The sequence below is a fragment of the Sesamum indicum genome, linkage group LG11, assembly GCF_026168435.1.
Source record: "Sesamum indicum cultivar Baizhima isolate 11 linkage group LG11, ASM2616843v1, whole genome shotgun sequence".
NCBI lineage: Eukaryota > Viridiplantae > Streptophyta > Magnoliopsida > Lamiales > Pedaliaceae > Sesamum > Sesamum indicum.
In genome coordinates, this window is record NC_142667.1 from 2,447,892 (window position 1) to 2,474,696 (window position 26,805).

Sequence of the window (26,805 nt, forward strand, 5' to 3'; positions counted from 1 at the left end):
TTAATTTTTTTTTTCAATTTGCCAAAGTGGGGAAGAAAGTATTAATCTGGGAATTGACTAAAGAACGGCAGTGCATGTTGTGGTTTTAAAAAAAAAATCATTTGAGGATTAAAAAATTGAATTTAAGATATTTTTTTATTGTGTGTGTTTTGATTCAGGTTGGTGGGATCATTGGCAGAAAGTTAGATAAACAAATAAAAAGATTAAATTAAATACAAAAAAAATATAAAATGACAAACCCATAAAGGTGAGTACCAAAAGACCTTCTCCCTTCATAATAAAGTATAGATATAGAATCAATTATAGATAAATAACGATAACGGTGATTATTACCATTAGTTGTATGATCCTATTGTATCGCTATTTGGATCCGTGTTGTATCACCATTTGAATACTGTTGTATTGATATTTGTAGCAAGTTATGAATTTTCGACACTTTAACGGGATTTGTGAACCTTGTGTGCGGGAGTTCATTGGTGGATAAAACCCCCGAGCTTGACTTCATCGTTGAGATTATAATGCTGACTGTGAAGATGCTTAGATGTGCCTATTAATCGAATGAATCCATCAATGGTGCAGCAATGATGGAAAAGTGAGTAATAATATTAATATTCTGTTCATCAAGTTACAGCATCTGCAGCAAATTGCATACAGAAATGTGTAACATGCTAAGTTGTTTGGTGTCCGAATACGCTCAGCTCAGAAGCATCTTAAGCATTTTAACCTGAGTATTTGTGAAGACTATAACAATGGAAAGGGGATGCTTAGAGTTATGCTTAGACTACATTTGCATTCATAATTTCATCAGCAGGCAAATACGTAAATATCCTCCCAGCCAAAAATCAGAAAATCAATCAGACAATTATGTGCACGATGAGCTGTGGTTGCTTTAGCATTACAGATTTTTTGGTCAGTCTTCCATCATAAAGCCAAAACCTTGCAATCAAGAACCCCAGAGATTGCCAACACTACTCAATCAGATGAAAACACCGCAAGTGAGGATGATGGGTACATAAGAGAAGCACCACCTACCCAGCAGGAATACCAAAAATGATACACATTTCTTCAAAACCATCAAGCCACCTATTATGCTACCGACTAAGAAGGCTGTAGGAAGGCAACTCTTCTAGACATGTGATGTCTTCTTGGAGAAGCTCCGTCTCCAGCTGACGGCGGGTAGCTTTCATCACAGCCTGAAAAAACAACAGCACAACAGTGTAAGAATTTTGGGATGTTTATGGTGGTTATTCACCTTTTCTACGGAAAGGAGTTTGCGAAAATATTGGAGAATGTTTTGGTGTTGGGATTCTTTTTTCCCTCTTTTGTGAAGGGTTGTTTTTGAGGAATACTTTTAATTGATTAGCGTTATATGAAACATTTGTCATGATTGGAAGTTCTAAATATATATGTTACTTAATTGATGTATAATTAAAATACTTGGATTACATGCATGTATATGTATAGTACACTAGGATTTTTAAGGGAGAGAAGTTTGGAAAAGTATTCTTTGCATTATTTTAACCAACTACAATTGGTAACAACTTACATTGAAATCCATATAAGAAGCACGCATCGCAAGCCATTCATGATCCAGTAGCTTGAATGTTATACAATATAGAAGGTCAAATGCTGATTCATTTTCTGCAGAGCACAGGGAAAGAGTAAGAGCAAATTAGGTAAAATTAAACAATGAGTAACTCTACCCCAAAAATTTTTTTATCGCTATCAAACCAATAGCAACTTATTTTTTGCAACCCAGCAGGAGTAGGCTTTCAACAAAGACGAGAGTGAAGAAGCAAAATATTTACCTGCAAGAAATTTCAAGAAGGTTGCTCCCACAAGCGTTCGAGGCTTCACTGCAAAAGATAAAGCACTAGATTAGCTGATAAACAAACTCAGATACTTATTTCACGTATTCACATAGATACCCATGAGGGTTACACTTGGCAACATAATAAACTATTCCCCCCCGCGAGCTGATTGGGGTCCAACCAAGGAACCCATTGCCTGCAGTCTAACATTTCTTCATTCACATCATTGACAAAAACATAGGCCAAGATATCAGGAAAAGAAGTTTCGCTAGCCACAGATAGAAGAGACATCAGCGAGCCATTACACCAAATTACAAGACTCATTCAAATTACCAAGAAGCATAGGTCAAAAACTAAGAACAAGAATTTTAGCTTTGCTAAAACAATCCCAATTTTCGGAAGCAAACAAGAAATGGAAAGATCAAAATGAACATCATTGACAGAAGCATAAGCCAAAATCTCAGGAAAAGAATTTTGGCTAGCCATAGGAAAAAGACATCACCGAGCCATTGCACTAAATAACGAGATCCTCTCAAATCACCAAGAAGCATCAGTGAGAAACTAAGAACAAGAATTTTAGCAGCTCACTAAATCCCAATTTTTGGAGCAAGCAAGAAATGGAAAGATCAGAATGACCAACTAACTGATTTGAACCCAATAACTGTATAATTTATATATAAAATTATTTTCATTTCCAGAAAGGTCAAAATTGTTGAATTAGTTACAATTTTGATGCTAATAGAAATCAGAACATCAGATAAAAACTAATTATCAGCTGCAAGCAGTTGGAGGATTCAGATCCATTTCAAGACAAGCAATTCAAAGAGGAAAGAAAAGAATAATAAAATCATTTGAAATAAATATTTTGATACTTTCATAACAAAACATTCAGCAAGTGACCTGCTTCAAGATCAAGCATCTGAATAAGCATGAATGTGATGTTGACACCAGCTACAGCAAATGGGTATTCCCACAATGACCGGTCACCTTCCTGCTTCCAGAGAAGCTCCTGAAAAGATTTCTGCCAAAAAAGAGATGATAGATCTTTCACACTACTCTTAAGCAAAAATAAAAGATATTTAGATAAGCGACCAACAAGTAAATATCAAGCAAGTTGCAACAAAGGATGGGAATCCATATGAGGTCTCATGCGGTAATGAGTGATATTTTTGCCTCCCCAACAGCAATTGATGCAACCTTTTGCCTTTTTCAGTCTATAGAGTCCCTACCTATGGAGATTACGAATCCCACAATCCAACCATACACGCCAAGACATTAGAGTCTAAAGGAAAGAAAAGAATCACAATTTTATATGCATATAAATTTCCCCTCAACTTTGACCTCAATTTACAAGTATCTACAGGAGAGCATTTTCTCACTAATTACTATAGAAGACAGACTTCAAATAATATTTCTTCTGCCATAAAAAACTTTCCTCCATAGGTATAAAGTTCAGCTTGTGTGCTGAGACAAATTTGGGTTAAAAACAGCCCAAGTGATAGAAAATCAAATCATAATCAACTCAAGCAAGTTAAAGTGGAGACATTTGAATAACAAATTTATGAACCCGGATGTGTCAAATGTAACTAGTCAAACTGGACCTTTTCTCAACTTCTAATATGAATATCTAGATGAAAACTAATGCAGCCTTTTTTTCACATGATGAACCAATAAAGTTCAGAAAGGGCAAAAATGCGAGTCAGTTAATAATAAGCTGCCATACCAGTATGGTCCCCAAAATAGGAACCAAAAGCATGTAACCAGAAACACTGATGCAAATCCATATATTTTACCATGGGGTGATGGAGAATGAACCTTAAACACAAAAAATCTGCAGAACACAAAACCATACATCTACATCCACATGCATGCATACTTACATCCATGCACTCGCACAGAGAAGTAGAGAGACAGAGGAGAGAGCGTGCTCGTACCGGAAAATTCCTAGCGAAGTACAACAAATTTTCCAGAGATATGAAACCCCCACCTCTGAAAGAATAGGCCATAAGTTAAAGGAGTACAAACATGATAAGACAAAAAATTCAGTCATTTTTTTATTTTATTCCAAGATACTGAAACAAAGTTCAAGGTTAACGGAAGGATACCGAAAATCTGTTGATGGGTCTTTTCCCTGCCAACCCATCTCCTTCCACTGCTCTGATATTAAACCATGGAGTTCCTCCCCAGGAAAGGCAGCATGCCACAATGCCCACAGAGCTTCCTATAAAACAAAAGAAGGCATACAGTGAAACTGCTTAAGTAAAGATATGCTTAGCAGCTTGTGAAGTATACCTGATGTTCAGGGATAGAACTGTCATAGGCAACATCTAATCGGTTCTGTAGCCTCTCTAGGCATTCTTCCTGACACATAAAGTGGTATATAAATCAGGTATGCATGCAAGAAACAAGTAATCTATAAAGTGCAATCTTGACTTTTGGAAGCTGAGTTTAACTCAAACAAGGTTTATCTTCTATTAATTTAATTGTCTGCACATATGTTGTTTTTTCCCCTCAAACAATTTTCTTAAGTATCAGAATTTTCAAGTGCCATAAGCATAGTGAACCTATGTAAACAAAAAGAAATTATCATTAAATAAAACTCAATTTGCAGTTTAATCATGGTGTGTTGATAATAATTTTTTCTTGACTGGGAGAATGCTACACAAATTGGCTCTCATGTCCCAACAACCAAATTACTGCAGAAAATTCGTCATATTCAATAATTCATTCTTAAATAATTAAAATAAAATGTAGAAATTTAAGTGAAAATGTCTGGAGTTAAATATGATATACAGTCAACTTCGGTCCAGTTTATGGTCATAAAAATTTGTAATTTGATCTTATTGCAAAGAGGAAGAAATAGTCAATGCAACCACATGAAAACCCATGAAATTAGAAATCTTAGAACCATGCCTCCTTGCAACTTTTCTCATTTCTGTGCTGCAGATTTCAGTTTAAGAAAAATCTATTGAAAAATGAAGATGAATTGAAACTAAAGGAAGGCAATTTCAAGGTGGCAAGGAAGGTAAAAGAAGCTCAGAAATGCTAGGACCTAGAAATCTGGCAATTCTACTGTTGTATGTTGATTAAAGGATTAATTAGAGAGTTGAAATAGACTCATAAATCGCACCTAAGGAGGCAATGCATAAATTTTATGGGGGGCAAACCTGAAAGTAGTCTAGGAGAAACTAAAAAAGTGGGTAAAGTGGGAAATTCAAGGAGTGCAAAAACTTTCACTTTTCTATAATTTACACATTTTAAAGCCAATATTACTGAAGTGTCCATCCCGGATTCCCGAAGATATCCAATGGGCAAGCTATAACTTCTTTGTCCATCCATCCTGTGCCACCTAGATTTTGTATTAAAATACATATCCAAGACTCCTAGTCAGAATGGTATGCAGACTTAACCCAAACCTAGATTAGTAGTTAACTCTAAGAATCATCACAAACCATTACGCATAAATGGAAAGAAAACTGGATCACAGAGTAATTAACAAAAATGGGATAAAATGAAGCAGTTCTTCAGAAGATGCTAAACAATGCCATACAACAGTCTGCTGGTTGTCTTGCAGACAATGTCAAGTGATCAGAACTGCAGTAAACTGCACTAAACGAGCATTGGATATAGAAAATTCATATAATTCAACCCAGCAGAATATTACCTGTCCAGGTGTCAAATCAAATGATGCACGAGCATCACTGTCTCTTCTCTGAGCACAAACGCATGAAAGGCCTCTCCCAAGCCACGCAGCTGATCCTGCCACAGCCTCTGCTGTAATGAAAGAAAATGTTTGGCAAAGTTATATAAAGAAATGCTATACTTTTGCTAGAGTTTCCTCTTGGTATATGATTTGACAAATGTATAAACAGATGAAAACTAGCTCAGAATGTCTTATATAATGAATAAAAAAATGAGAACTATTGCTCGACTGGGTCGAGTAAGTCCATTTCATACATCATAAAGAGCAATCATTGGCTAGTTTATGTAATTATATTTGGGCCATCAAAAATAAACATGCAAACAAAGACTCTGCTATAAACTTAACAGTACTAGTAAACCAGTTGATGATTTGTCGGTAAACATGTAACACAAGATCCTGCTAAATAACTAATACACTTTGAAAGTACAGCTCGAAATGGTAAACAGGTGCATATTGCCTAAACTGTTTTTGTATTAGAATTAAATAATTAAAAGTATCAGGTACAGGCGATCCATAACCTCAATCAGTAATATTCCTTTTCCCTCTTAAATCACTAAGGAACAGAACAATATAGAGGCCATTGGAAATTGTCCACCTGTTCATTGCTACTAAAATTGCAAAATAAAGCAACTACAGAGATAAGATGAAAAAGGGTCAGCTACCATATCCTATCATTCATAAAGTCAAGCTTAGCACGGCAAAAGTTAAAAAAAAAAAAAAAAAAGTTTAGAACATGAAAGTGATTAGAACCCATGCATTACACTCAGGTTTCTTCAACATAAAAGACCCATCTATGAGAACATGAAAGTGAAAGTTATAGGCCTTTTTAACTTTTATCCATTAGTCTAATAGTAAATATAGGTCCAGAAGAGGTTACAGAAACTTAAGATGTGATTTCCTAATGAGATGCAAAATTATTCATGATAGAATAACATAAAATATATATTAGAAAAACCTCCAAAAGCCAAAAACTTACATACACAAGCCAATGTATGAAATATGTAAAATATCTATAGAACCAAAACTTAGAAACATAACTGCAAATATCAAGGTATATCCCTCAAATTGTAAGCAACCAGTGAGAAAAATAAAAAGTTAGCATATATATATACATATATATGTGTGTATATATAAAGAGAGAGAGAGAGAGAGAGAGAGAGAGAGAGAGGACATGGATTCTGGAATAGCAAATGAATACCAAACAAAATAGAAAACTAACCAAATATCTCAATGCAAGTAGGCATTAATAGACGTAATATTTCCAAATCACAGATCCAGGACATTCGCAATACTCGTTTATAGTTTCAGACATCCAGTTATAACCACACCAGACAGAGGAGAAAGGTAGACGAGAACGAGTGTGATAAAGTTGGGAGAATAATGAAAAGATAGAGAGAGAAAAAATAAAAATAAAAACTACGGATTAAAAAGGCAAAAACGAGCATAACGCAAAGGAATATACCAGAAGTAGAATGGCAAGCACTTCCACGATCGAGCCCTTGCGATATTCGCCTCACCGCCACAAAAGATCCACCGCCGCCGCCTCTATCATCCATCCCCTTACTGTTACTTCTCCGTATTCAACTGATTAATATTTCCCCGAAAAACCCCAATCCGAACCGGAAAAACACACCTAACCGCACCCAATCCGCTTTCCTAAAAACTCACTCGAATTCAACTTCACATTGCAAGAAACTCACTCGAAGTAGTAAATCCGACGCCGTTCCTTATCAAGAAACGGAGGATTTCTTCGTCAGGGCTCAAAAAAGATCCGCCACATATCAAGGAAAACACTTCGGAAACTATTTTCCCTCTTCTAGCTGCTCATGTGCATGAGTCCAACTATATATTCAAGAATCAATCGATTATACATGTAAGCATACGTTCTCATTTCCGTATCTACAACACCATCAGTTGTTTTTCTCTCAGTATATGTACAATTGGTTATGAGGCTTTTCTCTATCTAAAAAATGGAGGTTTTGATTCTGCTTGAGCAGTTCTGTTGAGTTTGGGTGGCCTGCTCCTGTATTTCTAGAGAGAGAGAGTGGCAGTTTTCTTGACGGATGATATCTGGATTTTCAGTAACTTTTTCTTTTACCTAATTAATGAGATCATAACGACGTTAATATTTGTACTTTGTACGTTAATCAAATCACCACTGTGACTTTCAGTCCTCCATTATCTAAGGGAGTATTTCGCGATAAATTTTACTTTTTATTCAAGTGATTTCTATTTAACAAAAAAAGTTACGGCAGAATCAAAAGTGGGTATTATTTATTAAAAAGTGAAAAATACATAAAAGTGTCGAAGAAAAATTATTTTAAAATAAACTTAATTAATTAAAGATCATTTTGTCTCGATTTGTTAAAAGGTATTATTTTTAGTTATATTTTTACTTGTTGTTTGTAAATAATAATTAATTTTTACAAAAAATAAATAGAGTTTATTTTGATTAGTATATTTCATATTTAATTATTTTAAAATATTAATAGAAAAAGTGAATGGTTAATTTAATTATACTCTCACTAAATAATATAATTCTTGATTCGTACATAATAATTAACCTTGCATGATTGTCAAAAAAATTATTTAATTAATCATAGTATTTAGTTTATATTTTTTAATGATATCAAAGTAATATATTTCACTACCAAAAAATGTAAGATTTGTAATGGCTTTTTTGGAATGGCCATTCACACGGCCTTTGTAATGGCTTTATAACGGAGTGGACTTGCTAACGTTATTGAGAGAATAATGAAAATGAAATTTTTTATAATGGCCAAAAACTGTTACAAAACAGTTATAAATTTTGTGGGTGCCAAAAGCCGTTACAATTTGTAGCCCGTTAATATTTTACTAAGGTTTTTATAACAATTATCTATTTTTGTAACGAATATTTGTTCAAATAATCAGCTGTTACAATGACAGTGGCAAAACCATTGCAAAGTGTACGAATCGGTGTTACAAGAACCGTCACATTAGTAACGGTTTCTTTACCGTTACAAAACAACTTATATATATATGCATTTCATTTCATTTCATTTGTTGTAAAAATTCTTATATTAACCACAAACACTTTCAACATTCTGATTTTCGTGCATATATCTTTGATTAGCTTATAGATTATATTACTCAAATTTTGGACCGTCAACTATTGTTGGATTATCACTTAAGTTGGTAGATCAGGTAACAGAGACTATTTTAATACTTTATTGTGTTTAATCAAATTAAATGTAGTTTACTTATTTTAGTTTTTTGATTTTTAATTAATCTTATATCATGTCAATTATATTCTCCTAAATAGTGTACGTAGTAATATAATATTTATAAATATGTAGGTCGTCAAATTAGAAAATTAGATATATAAATCTATATATATGTATGTGTGAATACAGTGATATATATCATCATGTTTAGGAGATGAATGTATAATAAGAACCTCCCAGAGAAGGCAGGTATGACACCGAAATTTGAGGATGGGCTTAAAACTTTCATAGAATGGGCAAAAGGTAACGTGGACATATGAATGGAGACAAAATTAGGTGCCCTTGCTGAAAATGCAAAAACACAAAGTTCAGTACACCCGACGAAGTCAGTTATCACTTGTGTATGCTCGTTTATGCCAGAATATTATAATGGGCCTTCTCATGGCGAGGATAGGATGCAAGAGTACTTTGACACCGTGACTGTCCCTCCAGTGCTTGTGGAGCAAACCCCAGCTGCCCATGTGGAGGGTAATTATTCACATTGGTGTGGAACAAGATATGGATTGAGCGCAACGAATGATTTTTTATGCAGCCGTTTCGAGGATAGGGTATAGAGTACTTTGACCCTGTGATTGTCCCTCGAGTGCTTGAGAAGCAAACCTCAGTTGCCCATGTGGACGGTAATTAGTCATATTGGGGTGGAACAACATTTGGATTCGGTGCAAGGGATGGTTTTTGATACAATCGTTTCGAGTTATTTTTTCTTCTTCTCACAATGTTGTGCCCAATCTCGTCAAGTCGCAGGCAAGAAAGTTCCTAAGGAAGCAGTTCGCTGACGTTCGAAACTAGTTGGCCCGACCATTGTGGCTGGTTGAGTAGATATAGCGCCAGCTCCTAGAGTTCTAGTCAAGCCCAGAATTTCAAGCGCAGTCGGCTAAGAATATAAGGTCAATCGAGACCATCTACCGCGAGGGGTTGTCATCCGTTGGGGCGCACAAGCAGAAGATGGTAAGTATTTCAACGCATATTTGTAATTTTATTTAATTTTTTATTTTTAATTATTTTTTAATAGAAGACACAACTCGGACGCCCAAGTCACTCAGATGGAGGTGTTTGAGAAGGTCCACAAAAAGAAGGAGGATGGCCGGTCGACTGGCCAGCGAGCGGAGGAGGTCACAGTAAGTAATTAAAAATTTATACGTCATTTATTCTTTTAATTTAATATTTATATTTTAATCTAATTATATTAACATGTTTGCAGGAATGTTTTTGAGGATGATGGAAAAACGCTAAAGACAGCAAAATAGCAATGAAGGGCCTTCATTGTCCTCTCAAGGCTCCATGGCCCCAGATGAGCAACAGGTTTGGATGTCAGCAGCGGGTGGCCGGAAGATGTGCCGAGTATTCGTTCTCGACTCTAAGGCCCACCACTCGATTGCTGGACCATCATAGGCGACCCAATTGACTGCTCCCTCGCCCCACCACAGTCGTAGTGCCCCCGACATAAATGAGCGCGTGTTGGCACTCGAGCGCTATATCAGAAGCGTTGATCCCAACTGGCCCAATTATCTAGCACTTGAGCCTCTAGCTAATCCCCCGGCACCTGACGGCAACGACAACTATGAACACGCGGCCGCTGGGATAATAATTTTGATTAGGATTTTTTTGTATTTTGTAAAAATAAAATTTTATAATATTAATTTTTTTAAGTAAATTATTATTTTTTTTGTTATATTATGTGTGTTTTATATAAATTTTTAAATATTAAAACATATTAAATAAAATAAATATTAAAGTATATTAAATAAAATAAATTCAAATATAATAAAACATAATAATTTTTGTAACTACATTTCTAACTGATTTTGTAATACACCAATAAAAGATCAAATCGTCAGTCGTTACAAAGAATGTGCCAAAAAATAGTTACTAATTAAAAAGTAGGTAATTCCAAAGAACGTTACAAAAGTAGTATAAAAAACAGTTACAAATGCAGTGACAAAAATAGATACGAATATAATACAAAATAGTCGTAAAGAGTATTACAAAAACTATTCCAATTATCTGACAAAAATTCATACCTAAATGTGTTACAAAGGCCATTACAATAACAATTATATTAGATCGAATCGAGCCGTTACAAAAGCTATTCCAAATTAATTTTTTTTCATGTCATAAAGTTTGAACGGCTACAGGCGGCCGTCACAAAGACCATTACAAATTCTAACGATTTTTTGCCAATCCGTTACAAATACTTTTTAATACCTCGTTTAGCTACGGTAGGTCTTTCCGTTACAAATTTTGTTACGAATAAAAAGGCCATTACAAAATAATTTAAAAGCCGTTCCAATAAAATGATATTTTTTTGTAGTGTGTAGATAATATAGCAAAAAAATATAAAAATTCTAAAATATTTAATATGCAACAGAGTAAATTGATTATTGTTAAATTATTCAAAAATTTCAATATTAACTTTAAATATGAAATTTTAAAAATAAGTTAAAAATTGTAAAATTAAATTAAGATTATTATAATAAGGTTAAAGTAATCAAAAGGAAAGTTGAATTTATTTACAAAAAAATCAAAGTGGCTGGGGTTTCTAGCTTTTTGTCTAAAAAGTGATTTTCTTAGCAATTTCATAAACATAAACTAGCATTTCAAACATTTCAAGGTACTTTTTTAGAACCAGAAATTGAAAAGTATTTATCTAAAGCTCGCGCAAACACTACTCTAGTTTATTTTTTATATTAGTGTACGCCGTTCTTTGTTTATTTTAAATTTGTCTATTGGTTTAAATATATTAATGTATTGCGTACTGAATATTACAATAATAGTACGTTAGTTATTTAAAAATATTGATATATTTTAAAAAAAAATAAACAATCAAATCGAGTTCATCCCGTTATTATTTTTTTTAACATCACTAAAAAGATTTATAAACTCCTAACATTCTAATTTTCTAAAATTTACTCAACATATAATATTTTAATAAATTTTAAAAGATCTTTTACTGTACTCATGTGAATTATAGATTCAGATTTTGATCATAAAAAAATATTACAATTTTTCGGATTAATGTATTGGGAGTTAAGAATTTTAGATTTATATTAATAAATCTACTATACTTGTTTTGATAAGTCAATGTTTCAAATAATTCAAAATACTTCAATTCTCATTTTGATCTATTTTTAGTTATGACTATAGATTTCATATTTTTTAGTGGAATAATTTGAAATTATTTCTCAAAATCAATCGTGCAATTCTATATTCTTCCATATAAGGGTTCGTTTAATTTAAGTGAGAGGAAATTGGGAGGGAAAGAAGAAAATTTTTTTCCCTCAATTTGTTTGATATAATTGGAAAGGAAGTAAATTTCAAGTACTTTTTCTTGTTCAGTACGAAAAGAAATAGATTGAGAAGAAAAAAAAAAACTATTTTTTGGAATTTTTACCAATTAACCATTTTTCTTCATTTTGTGTTAAAAAATAAGCAAGTTAATATTATACCAAAATAATTTTATTATATAAAAAAATTTAAAAATTTTATTAGTAAAAATATTCATCAGACAAGAAAAAGAATTTTTTTTTATTAATAAAATATTCATCATAAAAATGAGTATTGAAACTATTCAATTTAAATAAAATAGAAATTACTACAATAACCTTAAATAAAGAATTTAAATTTAAATAAAATATGCACTTTTTGTCTTTTTAGTCTTATATTTTCACTTTTCTGCTCAATTTGGACTGAAATGAAATTGAATCCCAAAGGGATTACATATACATCCAGTTTTACTTTCCTTCCAATTATTCTCCCTAACCAAACACCAATTTTTTTTTAATTATAACATTTAACTACGGTTAATTGTCATAGTTAATAACAAATAGCCGTAACAATTAGTTATTGACCACCGACCATGCAATAGTTATCGGCCATGGTTTTTGCGAAGGTGGCTAAAACATTTACTAAAAGCCATGACAAATGTTTTGACCATGGCTTTTAGCCGTGGTAAATAATTTTTTCATGGTGGAAAAGCTATTTTTTGCATCGATTTTATTTAACTGTAATTAATAGTAGTCATTTACAATGATTTTTAGCCGTAGCCACTAATATTGTAGCCAATAATAATTTCCTCTAGTGGGATTCAATATCGAATATGTATTTACGGATAATTATATATATACCCCTTAATCTACGTCCGATTTACACAAACCACTCATGTCCTTTGCTTAATTACAAATTCCGTCCCTGTAAGTAAAAAAGTATGGATAATTTGTGTAATGATGTTGATATATTAAAAGAGTGTATTTTAATTTTTTTAAGAAACAGGGATAGTTTGTATAAACGATGTTAATGTTATTTTATGAGTGTATATATATTTTTATCAAAAATCACAAATAATTTATATAAATAAATTGTAATCAAAGAAAATAAATATAATTATTTATATTATTTAGGAAACTGATTGATTAGATTCAACCAATTTCATTTAAATTTACAAATTAGGAAGACCTAATTTGTGAATTTAGTCATAATAAATTCATAAAAAGCAAAGGATATTGGACACCAATGAATGTGGAAAATGAAGCATCAATCACTTGGATTCCATTTTTCCCTAAAGGGGAGGCAAATTTCACACATGGGATGTTCAAAAGAGTGGGCCATCTAATCATGTTTCACACTTCACTAAGTTTTGACCCTACCCACACACAATCACACCCAATTCTTTTTTCTTTTTTAGTAATTAAAAATAAAAAATAATTTCAATTCAGATCCCTCTTATAATTATGATACGTTCTTAAAATCATAAATTATTTATAAAAATACTTACAAATTATCCATAAATGCAGTCCTCATATCGACAGAGGAAATGTTGGGTCGAATTTTATGCTGTACTATGCTTTTTTATTTTTTTAAATATTTTTTGCGCGTATTCATAATCTGACTAAAATAAATTATTTATTTATTTATTTAATTGCAATTGCTATGCTGCATTATTTTTATATTTTTAAAAATTCATCCCATTTTTATTTTTAAAACAGATAATACCTCACACAAAAGGATTTCGTTCAAACGAACGAGCGCGGCCCACATCGTGGAAAATATAGGATTGAAAAACATCGTTTTCGTCAAGAAATGTCTACCAATAAATTGTTGGTTTAGTGATAAACGAGTTAGATTTTACGACATATTCTTGGCAATAAATAAGGATTCGTAATCTTAAAAATCACATTTATTGGGAAAAATTTAATTCTTTAACTCCAACTCCAACTCCAAACAGAATTAATTTAATTTTTAATATGGGATTAAAACACATATAATCAAAAACTAAAAAAAATAATAATAAAATAAGAAATGTATGGTAACAAGAAAGCCTTGTTGTTAGGGAATTGTGAATGAATTTAAATTAAATTAAATTTATCACAAAGGCATCTTGGATCCCAAAATCCAGGTTGGATTTGTTAATTTTAATTAGTACTTTTGCATATTAATTTTTTTATGAAAAAAAAGAATATAATATATTATTAATAATATGAGATTATTACACGCCTTTCCCTTCAATGTAATTATAAGTAGATCCCATGTGGTTTGAAAATTTACATCTAATATCCCCTGACATTTGTTTTCATCCAATAAATAGATCTATTCGTTAGTCAAAATTCATGAAATTTGCTAATATCATAGGACAAAATTGAATATATATCTGCATTTTATCCCCGATTAACATATTATTGACTTATTGCAAGTTAAATAAATATGTTCTAACCAAACTACCCTGATACATCTTGACACACTAATGCATGTAATGAGGTACATCTTTACTCTCATAAGGATCGTTTGGTCACAAAAAGATTCGTTTGACCTGTAATAAAATCAATAACGAGTTTTAATTCAATTGTTTTGCTGATATGAGCAAATTTTGTGAATTTCGCTATCGAATGAATTTATTCGTCGAACAGAGATAAATATTAAAAGTACTAAATATAATTTTATAAATTATAAAAAAATTTATATATAATTATACCAAATTTAAGTGGACGAAAATGTACTTATCCATAGTAATATAGAGAACCAAACGAAAATAGGTGAATTAGACGTGCTACTCATGTTTACAAACTCCAACCTGATTCCAGCTACGAGATCACATACACCAAAGATTAATATTCAGTCTTTGTCTATATGTTATTATTAAAATAGTAATTGATAGAGTTCCGAATTTAAGATAAATTATAACAAACTTTTCTAAAATTTATTTTAATTATAAATATTTTTTTATTATTTAAAAAATATAAATATATTTATGAAATTATAATTCCGAACTTAAGATAAATTGTAACGAGTTTTTCTGAAATTTATTTTAATTAGAAATATTTTTTTATTATTTAAAATATATAAATATATTTATGAAATTATAAAGACTCTAATAAATACTTCATACACTGAGCTGTCAAAATGGGGTATTTGTTATGATATTTGTAATTTCAAAAGGGTATTTGTAATTTTTCAAACAACGAAAGCGTATTTGTAATTATGAAAAAATTCAGGAGAGCCCGTTGTAATTTATTCTGGAAAATACTATTTTGAATTATGTTTTGTAATTAATAAATAGTAACATTATATCTAGCAATTAGCCATTGTATTAAATAAATTTAAAAAAAAATATTCTTGATTTATACAATCTATTTTTGGAATCTATATGTATAGAGGCACAATCTATTGATTGGGAGAACTTGATGAGTCAACTGCAAATCTGCAATAATAATTATTGTTCCTAAAAATTATTTTGGTGAATATTTAAAAAATAGTAAATCCAAAAAATTATAGAAATACAGATTATGGAATCTTAAAATTCTGTAATATAATATTTTGAATTCCGACATCTATATAATATGTTATATGCACTCACAAAGGTCGGTACGAACAACATCTGGTAAATCTTGACTGTAGACCTCTAATACTTTAAGTGAGTAAAATAAAATTGATTAAAGAAAAAGCTCGGGAGTACTGGGTGCTATAAAAGGACATATTTGGTATTTAGAACTATTTATTTATTATTATTAAATGGCTCGATTGCACAATTCGTTAGGGACGATTGATACAATCTTGTTCAGTGGTTATGACGATCAAGAATGTCACCAGGTCACATTTGCGTCAAGGTTGGGTCGTATCAACTTTAGGAAAAATTATGATGATTCTTAGAATGTTTGACCATTTTGATGATGTTTGTGGGCAGTTGTATCATTTTGAACAACTTAGGCGGGCCCACCACATCAAACTAAGAGATTGTTTGACTAAGTTTATAAGTTTTTTATTACAAGATGTTCGACAGATTATAAGTTTTGAAAGTCGTATGGAAATTTGTATTCTTTTCTTTTTTTATAGGCCAGATCCAACTCGATTAGATCTAAACCAATCATATGGAAAGTGGAATACACTTGACATGTGATTGGTGTACAGTTTAGAGAAAACGGCTAATCACATAGCAAGTGTGATACACTTGCTCTGTGATTTGTTTGGTTCAATCAAATCTGATAAGGGCAAGAAGTTTTCCAACTGGAGAAACGTAACTGCAATCACACGTTATAATCTTTTTGGGTATAAGTACATTTCACTCCCTGAGGTTTAATGTAATTATACACATACCCCTTGTGGTTTGAAAAATTATATTTAGTACTCTTGATGTTTGCTTCTGTCTATCAAATAAGTCCATCCTTTAGTCAAAATTCATCAAATTTGTTGATATTAATAATAATAATAAAAGAATAAAAATCCATATGTAACATCAATTGACTTATTATTAATTTATTGCAGGTCAAATAAATTTTTTACGACTAAATTATCCTTATATATCATCACAATTTAATACATGTAAGGAGATATATCTTTATCATTATAAGTTTTGTTTAGTCAGAAAAAAAAAATTATTTTTCTTGAAATAAGTCAATCAAAGATAAATATAAATTTTTATTCAGTTTTTCTTTTAATAATATCGACAAATTCACTGAATTTTGACTGATAAAGAAACCTATTAAATAGATGAAAGCAAACTCCAAAAATACTAAATATAAATTTTTTAATTATAAAAAAAATCTATATGTAATTTCATCATCGAGCGTAATTATTTCTTCTTTTTTTTTTTTTTAATTTATCAAAATTCAATGAGATATTATCAACTTGATCACCGTATCCCTTCAATCGTCGGAGAATGTAATAAGTGTTGTTTAACGAGTAAGATGTTGACACGTGGAGAATTCACGCATTCATCAATCCCTATATATATATATATATTTATTGAACCTTGTAAATAATATTCTTACTCGGAATGAGGAGCCCATCAGCACACTCCACAACCATTCTTGGACTACTTACAATAGCTGTGGGATGTGAAATTTTGTTCCATTTCTCCATTCAGATCTATTTTTTGACTCAATCCAACACATTATAAAATTTGAATCATAAGTTTTTAATTAACAATTATTATATCAATAAACAAAATTAAATATTTGTAACTAAATCAATAATTATGAGGGCCCTCTCCAGAAATTTTGTGTGATTGTACGTTAATCTTCGGTGATTTGAAAAATTATACACTCCAGACTTTAAAAATATTATTTATGACTAAACTACCCTCATACATCTTCACACGCTAATGCATGTAAGGAAGTACATCTTCACCCTTGTGGGGTCAAAAAATTAGATTTGTTTGGCTTACAGCAAGTGTATAATGAGTTAATCGGGTGTAAAAATGAATTTTCACTCAATTTTTTTATTAAACATCATGGATCCTTGATGTAATTTTTTCAAACTACAAGTGGGGTCTACGTGTGGTTTCACCAGACACAGTGGAGAATAGTGTAATTATCCCTAATAATTATTAAAGTAGAACCATAACTATTACGTTAAAATAAAACAACACCGAGACATTGGTGACGTTCGGACATATAATTTTACAGTAGGTGTAGTCTCGATTTCGCCAACCAGATATAGAATTCTTCATTTCTTTTTATAATATATTGATGGATAGAAAAGAGGCCCTCCCTAGTCCTTGTTAATTCAAGCATACTTTCTACATGAGTGTACATAAATTTGTTAACTAGGAGAAATTACAATTATATTTTTGAAATTAAATTTAATTATACAAATACTTTATACTCTTTAAATTATAAGTATACCCTCTGAAGGGGGTGTCAATGTAATTTAATTTTGGGGATGTATTTGGTACTGTACGTGTAATTACAATTACAATCTCAGAGATGTACTCATTATTAAAAAAAAAATGCAAGCAATCCTCTTGTGATATTGCAAATGAGCAAATTACCCCCTTATGAAAAAATAAATAGCGATTTACCTCCTTGTATTTTTTAAAATACAACAATTTACCTCCTTATGTTTTTTAAAATGAAGCCATTTACCTCCCTATATAAGGAGGTAAATTGCTTTATTTTAAAAAGTATAGGGGGTAAATAATATTTTTTTCATAAGGGGGTAATATGCTCATTTTTAATATCACATAGAGGTAAATTGCTATTTATTCTATTAAAAAAGGTAAAAGATATTTGTGTAATATTATTAAAAATAGACCAACACACAAATATTAATAGAATTTAAATATATAAAAATCTCATAATTATAGAATTTCAACTTCGTCAATTAAAATAAGATTAAGACGGCAATAATGACTCAAACTCAAAAGTGGCAAGTGGAACAGCTACTTTGGATGTCCTATCCATCTCTTTCCCTTTACAGGTAAGATGGGGGGGGGGGGGGGGTGAAGGGGCTTACCTAAGAACTCAAACCTCTTAGGACAACTTTTTTCAGAGTTAGACAGACACTTGTGCATATGAAAACCTAGATTGATAGCAATTGGCAAGGCATTGTTGTTTGGACATGATTGTCCCATTTCATTCCACTTTTGATACAGATTGAATTTTCTATTGCAATTTCTGTTATATCTTCTAATTTTATATTCACATATTATGTGTACAAAAGTTATATTATTAACTTTTTTAGGATAAATTATATTTTAACATCCGAACTATATTCATTTTCATACTTTGAAATCTGATCTTTTTATTGTCAACTTATCATCTCAACTTCACGAAATTCGCACTTTAACATATATGACGGTATTTTTTGTCGAAAAAACATCACATGTTGTACATATGTGAAAAGTATCACATCAGAGAACCCGTAAATATCACATGTACTGCACTGCATGTGGTGTTTTTTTGACAAAAAAAAACTTTTAATACTAGTTATATAATATGTTGAACATATTGAAGATAAACCGTTCGATATTAAAAAAATATAATTTTGGAATTCGGGATATTTTATATCTACAGTTAGAGAGATACTATGTAAGTAGCACACCTTAAGGTATCAACACTCATAAAAGACAAAATATATAAAATAAACCACGGTCATATTCCACCAACAATATTGTAACATAAGCAAACCCTGATTTAAATTAAGAAAAATATAAAGAATTTATAATTTTTTAGATATTTTTCTAAATAATTAATTAAAAAAAGTGATATTTTATCTAATTTTCATCAGAACCACTATACAGAGGTAGTTTTATATATATAAAAAATTTTTATCCAACCTTATAAGTATGCACTCTTAAATATTTATTATTATAGTCACGATTAAAATTAAAAATATTCCCCCTACCGTGGCACGGGTTTTGTACTAGTGACGCTGGAATACAAGTGAATCCCCTTGTTTTATTTTGGTTGGGTAGCTAAGAGCTCGTTTGGTTGTGTTTTCAATGAGATTTTTTTCACTTTTCACTGTTTTGGTAGGTGAGAACTTGTTCGGTCAAGTCATTTTTAGTGGGAATGCATTCCTATTTAATTCTCAATTTCAAATTTATATAGGTCATATGGGCTTGTCATAGTTGTCTTTCTGTCACATAAAAAATACATATACGCATATTTAATATCTCACACCTATATACCTATATTTGGAAACAACTAATCCAAACATATTCTCAGTTTTAAGCATTTCTGCACATTTTTCAATTGTTGGAAACTGAAAATAAAAATGAAAACACAACCAAACGGGAATTTCAATACCACATGTTGTTTAATCGTTACGCTGTTTTTTTTTTTAAGGTTTAGTGTAATTACACGTAAATTTTCTGTGATTTAGATTATTATATTTAATATTTTTAACATTTGTTTCGGATCTATTTGTTATTAAAACTCACAAAATATATTGATATTAACAAAAAAATTGAATAAAAATTTATATTTTTTCGTTCAATTCAGCTACGGATTTGTTCGGAACGTGGCGTGCTCATCTTTCTTGAAGCAAACAAGTAACGTAATTGGATTGGAGCTTAAAAGCACCCAATCACACGACTAACGAACACACCACCAGGGTGGCTGCCAGAGGCCCAGAACTGTGGTCGTTATGATTGGTTGACGGCGTTACGTGTTTCATTACAACTTGAACTTGTGGTGGTGGGCCCATCCTTGTCATTGTCGGCCCAGATGACTCCACTGATTAGGCCCCTCAAAAAGGGTGAGGACTATATTGTAATTGTGCAGTGATGAATCTAATAGCTTCATAAAGTTGCAAAAGGAAAATAAAAATAAGAGTAAATTACACATTTTTTTTAAAAAAATTTAATAGAATAATAAATACCCCTTATTATTTAAAAAATTATGTGACGGGAGGTCTGTTATTTTTCTATGAATATATATATATTTATTAAAAAATAAATAAAATTATAATTCATAATCTACAAAGATATTTTGACCACCTCATCATAAAAAATGAATAAAAACCTAACAAAAATAGGCTGACTATTAGATTATCGTTAAATCAAACGAATAAAATAATAATTTTTTAAATAACGAAAAAATATTTATAAATATATCGAACTTTAAAAGAACTCATAGTAATTTACCCCAAAAATAAAGAGATCGAATAATATCCAACAAAAAAGGAGTTTTAAAGTGAATTATTTTTGTACAAAAGCGGTGCGTATATATATGTAAAGGGTAATTAGGTATAGTAAAAAAAATTTAAACCCCTCCAAAACCGTCTTAATCGAACCGAACCAAATCGTTTTTCATATTCTAAATTTAGGGTAAAATCACACTGACTCTGTTGGTTTGGTTTTAATTTAAAACTTAAAAAACTATCAAAAATCGAACCACACTGCTAAATATATAATTAATTTTTCAAATTATATATATAATAATTTGATAAAATAATTAATTTTTTAAAAGAATTTCGTTTTCGAATTACATAATTTCAAAATTCACATGTTATCAAAGATCCACATTACAGAATCTATTTTTGTGAAATTTATTTTTCACTCTGTACAGAAAAGGAAATAGGTTTAACTTTTTAAGTCTATTATTCAAGTTTTAAGCACATTCAATGATTGTCTCAAATTTTCATTTATTTTTTCTCCCCTCTTTTTTTATTTTGTCTTTTTATCTTTTATCTCTATTCTTTCTAAAATCAACTATTGATCTTTGTTAGATTAATATTTTCTTGTTGGAATTGGTATATGTGATCTTATGTTTTAAGCTGCCAAATTTATAGAGAGTGTAAGAAGTGTATAATGCATATAGATTTTCTCACTTGCTACGTATAGACACTCGCTTTATTTTTTAATTTTTATTAGTCTCAACATCTTATTTTTATTATAAATATTAAAACCACCAAATTACCCACAAACACCCAAAACCACATCTTTGAATTTTAGTTTTAAAAGTGACAATTTAAAAAATTATTTTATAAAAACATCAATAAACAATTTAAAATAGATTTAAAAAATCAAAATCGCACTGTGAGCACCTCTAAGGACAATTATTATATTCCGTGTGGAGACGAAAACTATGTATATAGTCATGAAATGATGAATGGTCGTTGGAGTTATCCTTCAACAACTCCCAATTTGGGATCCAATTCGATATTTTTCTTGTTTGGTATCGTGAAGGAATTGGAATGGAATAAGATTGATTAATACAGAAGAAACGGTTCTCTATTGATTCAAACACTGTACCTATGGGATAGGGATAGAGGAAGAGGAAAAAGCCGAAGATTTCACATAGCAACTCCAATCAGAAAAGAAAGAAGATTTCTCTCCTTCTGGTAAAATTCTACAGATCAAACCCATGGGACTTGAGGACTTCCCCTATAAATCACTCAGACATGGTTAAAATGCATAAACAAGGCGAAAATCTACATCAGTTTACTCATCCATGCAAACAAAGTAGTAAAAATGCATGAATGAATATATAGCCAATATATATTATTACCTAACATGTTAACCATCGAGCATAACATCCACAAGACCTGTCTGACATGACAGTATCCAACGGGCAATGATGACTCAAATATCGCCATGTAAGTTCATACATAAAACTGATTACAAGTACTCTACTGATCTCAACTGCAAGTTAACTACTTGATATATGAGACGTAGCGAGAATGACTAGCCCCTCGCCCTTTTAATTCCAATCAATATACAATCTGTAAAAGCCCAGATTGACACCATTGTATGGCCAATCTTGAGGTAATGATCTCCACCACACCATCATCAAACAATGCAAGTGATTGTCATAAATATGATAACAAAATTTAATCATAATAAAGATTAAAGCATCTGAGATACGAGTCTTTCCTGGAAAAAATTGTGAACTAAACTAAACTCGTCTTCATATTCAGGAACAAAACTGAACATCAAAATATCAGGAGTCATAAATTAATGGTCCACATGCCCCTAACTGTAGAAAAACTGAAAAACATGGCCATGACAAATAGGGAAAATACTACATGAAAGGTCATTGACGTACATAAATTTTTATCAATTCTTTTGCCATAGAGAATATTATTCCAGTTTTAACTCCTGCCTAATATGGGAGAAACCTGAGATCATTTGCAGGAGCTGAGCGGGAAAACATGTCATTTGCCACCTAAGGTAGGGAACTGGCCTGGATCTTCAATGGAAGGTGCTTTGACGTTGCTCATTTCATTGCCTCCACTGTAGCCTCCTCTAGAACCACGGCCGCGACCACGACCCCGACCACCAGGATTGTAGTACCTCTCGCCCTCAGCAGGCTTCAAGAACTCATTGATGCTCACAGCCTGAAGAGGTCAAAGAAAAAAGAGATGTCATGTTCTGCTGGACTGTCCTGAATTATCTCACTTTCCAATCACCACTTTCAAAGAAAAACGAATAACTATATAATATCAATGTGATATATTATTACTACATTAGCAAAGCTGGATTTAAGAAGGTATGTTCTATAACTTGAAACATCTCCTAATATTTTTAGCATAAGCATCTCGCCCAAACACCTTTTATCTTAAATGACGGACCAAAACTTCCTAATTATGCTTAACCTCCTATCAAGAATCAGAAACCCAAGTCCTAAACATAAAAAAGTGCTTGGCTGCCACAAAAAATTGGATGGCAACATGGAAAAGGTGGGAGGAAGTTAAAACAACACTTGCATAATCAGTGTTGGACAGACTAAAAAAAATATCCCTTTTTGGACTACATATAGTGTATCGATCCAAATAAAAACATCTCAAACAAGAGTGCAATTGAGTAGATAAACATGAGGGGTACCTTTTTGGCTCTCTCTTCTTTCTCAGCTAACTCTCTCTTTTTATCCTTCTCAGAGCCCTGCAACAACAAAATATTTTGCTAAAAACACAACGTGTTTGCTAATTAACTAATATCTTGAAGCACAAGCCACAATGAAACTGGACAAGGGTAACAAGCATAATTCACTCTGTAGGAAGTGCAAGTAGACTCACCAATTTGATGAACACATCATCATTAGTTTTCTTGTTTGAAAGTGGTTTCAAGGACTCAAACTCTTTCACATCAACCTTCCTTTCCTCAGTTTTAAGAGCCTGCAGAGCCTTCCTTTTCTCCTCCAGAACCTTCTCATACTCTTCCAGTGTCATCTCCTACAGTTTGAAGGAACAATTATCACAGAATGCAACTCTAAAACAAAGATAACCTTTAAATAAGAACAATGGCTGCGGAGGTGACAGGTACTTCATACATTAACCTATAACTCAATAAATCCAGACAAGGGAATCTGCGTTCAACTTCACATAAAAAATTGCTTGACTTGCAGGCTATGTAGAGGAAATGGAGGAGTCTAAGTTCAGATGGTAAATCATATATGTTAGCAGAAAGACCTGTATGCCAGGATCCTTAATCACAATATAAGGGCATATAACGAGGATTCATTACATTTGGAAATAAGAGCGAAAAAATACTGTAATTTCAGGTCAAGATAAGAATTCAATCAGAATACTTGCAGTCAACATGCAATACACATAATCATATCTATTCCTTTACCTTATTCTCAGGTTCCTTCTCTCCAACTTCATTTTTAGCAGCTTCATTGTCTCCATCTGCTGCAGCATCCTCCTCTCCAGAAGGCTTCTCAGCATTCAAACCTTTCTCAGCTTCACCACCAACACCCTCGGCCTCTCTATAGAAAGAAGATGTAGTTAAGCAAACAGCAGGATGGAGAAAGGGTGAATGCAATAAGACTGAACATATTGATAAATTCTAATGGCCGAAGGCAACAAGGAAATACTAACTGAGCCAGCTCATCAGTCTGAGTTCCCCAGTTCCCTCGGCCAGCTCCCTCCCGTTTGATCTCATTTCTGCATACAAATTTAATTTACATTGGGAACAAAATAAAGGTTGAAACAGAAACAGTGAAATGGGAACATTTTACGTTAGAAAATATAGAACACATACCCTTGCCCAGTTCCACTACGGCGATCGAAAACCCTACGAGGACGTTCACGATCATCGTCTCCGAATTCTCCTTTGCTGAAACCACCACGGCGACCACCGCGGAAAGGCCCACGAGGTCCCCCATAGCCACCACGCTTTTCGTAAGGTTTTCCACCATCAACTTCATCAGGTGCACCTTGACCAGCAGATATTTCCCTGTTTCCATATGAATTTTCATTATGGGTTGAGTCCCTATAGGACCCACCAGCAGCAGCTCCGCCACGGCTTCGGCCGTAACCACGTCCTCCACCTCGGCCACCTCGTGTAGGTTCAGATTTTGCCTCTCTGACTACACAAATAAACAAGCAAAAAGTCAGTTGAGATATGCAAAGTAGAACACATGGAGCCCATGGTTATAATCAAATCAAATTGATAATAGCCATTTATGGTACATTCATTTATAAACCAGTTGGAAGATATAAATTCAATCGTGAGCATTTGGAAAGGTAAATTCTAATAAATCCTCAATAACAGCCACAAGCAAAACTAGAAAAAATATTAGACATGCGTAATTTGATCATAAATGATAATTATGCAAACTCAACAATTATGTCAGACAGATGGATTTCAATAATTCAAGTGCAAAGCAGACATGTGACTAGTCCAAAATAGATCCATCAAGCCGTCTTAAAAGGCAGCAAAGGCACGTGTTGAAGTCTTAACCAGTACATAAAATAAATTACAAGTTACATCATTATACAATAATTCCATGTTATAAAGGAAAATTTTGATTGTGCCAAAAGCTACGAGTGGCATTTATTCTAAGAACACAGCTATATCCAATCCGAATTATGCCAAACCTCCCGAAAGTTAGAACTTATTGATTTCCCAATCATATTCCATTTTTCTTTTCAGACGAAACCCAGAAATAAAGTCAACAAAACAACAAGTAGCTCCATTAGATTATTGAGATAGATATTTTAACTAAACTAACTCTTACAATAACCAATCCCGAATGCAAACCAGTCAAGAAAGCATGCTGAATATACTATATTCATTCCTTTGCAAATAAAGTAAAAAAGGAGACACATTCATTGTAATGGATTTTTTAGGGCAAGCTTAACACCAGTAATTAATAAGAGACAAATGATTCTGCAGCTTATCATAGAGTCTTAAATGTTTGTACACACAACTTCCATTTCAGGGAAAGATTGCCTCTCACTGTCATACATGTAGAGAAAGTATGCTGGATAAAAGCAAATCAAGACAACAGTAATGCATACATGTATCAAACAGTACCATGTATTCCTGGATAAACCTAAGCAACTAAATGCATACAAGGAGAATGGCCAGGTCCCCGAGGATCACTATTTCAAGCAGCATTGGAAACGCAGGTAACTGTGATTAAACATTAGGAGAAAGATTTATTGAAAATTGCATGTTCAGCTGACAGAGAACTTATTTCCCACTTAAACCAAGAAAATAATTTCTTGCTTCAATAAAATGATTCCAGTAACATCAACCACACTCATATCCGCATAATATTGGAACAAAACCAAAAGAATACACCAATTCAATATCCATCACTGAAATAAATACATTATTCTCTCCTTCAAGTTTTCGGGAGACAAGATATAGAACTAACCAGCCTGAGCCGGGGGGAGAGGCTTGGAGGGGAGCCTAGGCTGAGCAGCCGTCTTATTCTGCGACGCCGGCTGCTTAGCTCCCGCCGCCGCCGGCTGCTTAGCCGTTGGAGCTACGGTTTTCTTAGGCTCGATTTTCTGAATAAGAAGCGACGGGTCCTCGGCATCATCGTCGACCAGCAAATCAAACGGGTTCGCTGTCGCCATTTCTCCCCCCACAGCACCAATAGCAAACCCCTCGCTCTCAGATGACTCACGAGCAAAACCCTCAATCTAGCGCTTTATTCATTGCTAGGTTAAAACAATATCAACAGATCTAGAAAAGGCAAAGGAGGACGATAGAAAGTAGGGTTTGGGGAAACCCTAGCCGCAATGCAGAGAATATAGAGAGAGAGAGAGAAAGTAAGGAGTGAGAGAGAGAAGAAGAAGTGTGCGTAAGGTTTATCTGAAATTAGCGAATTTATTGTCGTTTGTTCTATGGAGCTCGTGTGCGCACTGTTCCCATTTCCCTTTTATTATATTATATATACATTATTATTGTATGTATTATATTATTGAAGTTGTGAAATATCAGGACCCATGAGGTGGGCTGAGCCTCAACAACTTCTTGGCCCATTCTTTTGAATTGGGCCGCCTTTGTTGGCCCATTATGAAAATCTTCAATTCAACTCCTTTTCTAAATTATTTTTCTTTTCCTTTTTTTTAT

At 32.4% G+C, this 26,805-nt stretch overlaps 2 protein-coding genes and 1 long non-coding RNA gene across 8 annotated transcripts; 1 reads left to right on the top strand and 2 right to left on the bottom strand.

Annotated features, from left to right (window-relative positions):
- Window positions 1–842: 842 nt before the first annotated feature.
- LOC105173243 (uncharacterized) lies at window positions 843–7,593 on the bottom strand. 5 transcript variants are annotated; one of them, XM_088875769.1, is made up of 9 exons: window positions 6,977–7,593; window positions 5,476–5,582; window positions 4,104–4,172; window positions 3,917–4,032; window positions 3,692–3,800; window positions 2,712–2,832; window positions 1,809–1,856; window positions 1,547–1,641; window positions 843–1,193 (listed from the first exon to the last, which is right to left on the bottom strand). In XM_088875769.1, exons 1-9 carry the CDS (start codon window positions 7,068–7,070, stop codon window positions 1,092–1,094), a joined length of 861 nt encoding a protein of 286 aa, XP_088731895.1. In that variant the 5' UTR covers window positions 7,071–7,593; the 3' UTR covers window positions 843–1,091. The 5 variants fall into 5 exon arrangements, with proteins under 5 accessions (XP_088731895.1, XP_088731894.1, XP_088731898.1 ...); XM_088875768.1 differs by having other exon boundaries at window positions 5,476–5,585; window positions 6,977–7,590; XM_088875772.1 differs by having other exon boundaries at window positions 3,746–3,800; window positions 5,476–5,585; window positions 6,977–7,586.
- Window positions 7,594–8,211: 618 nt separating this feature from the next.
- Window positions 8,212–10,353, top strand: LOC148784989 (uncharacterized). Its single transcript, XR_016062922.1, has 3 exons — window positions 8,212–9,728; window positions 9,793–9,898; window positions 9,982–10,353. It is a non-coding gene; the product is annotated as an uncharacterized LOC148784989 (long non-coding RNA).
- A 12,011-nt stretch (window positions 10,354–22,364) lies between these two features.
- LOC105173246 (RGG repeats nuclear RNA binding protein A) lies at window positions 22,365–26,554 on the bottom strand. Of its 2 annotated transcripts, XM_011094934.3 has the most exons (7): window positions 26,102–26,552; window positions 24,478–24,805; window positions 24,315–24,380; window positions 24,067–24,202; window positions 23,511–23,666; window positions 23,320–23,376; window positions 22,365–22,832 (listed from the first exon to the last, which is right to left on the bottom strand). In XM_011094934.3, the coding sequence occupies exons 1-7, from the start codon at window positions 26,304–26,306 to the stop codon at window positions 22,650–22,652; spliced, it is 1,131 nt and encodes a 376-aa protein (XP_011093236.1). In that variant the 5' UTR covers window positions 26,307–26,552; the 3' UTR covers window positions 22,365–22,649. The 2 variants fall into 2 exon arrangements, with proteins under 2 accessions (XP_011093236.1, XP_011093237.1); XM_011094935.3 differs by lacking the exon at window positions 24,315–24,380 and having other exon boundaries at window positions 26,102–26,554.
- Between the last annotated feature and the right edge of the window lie 251 nt (window positions 26,555–26,805).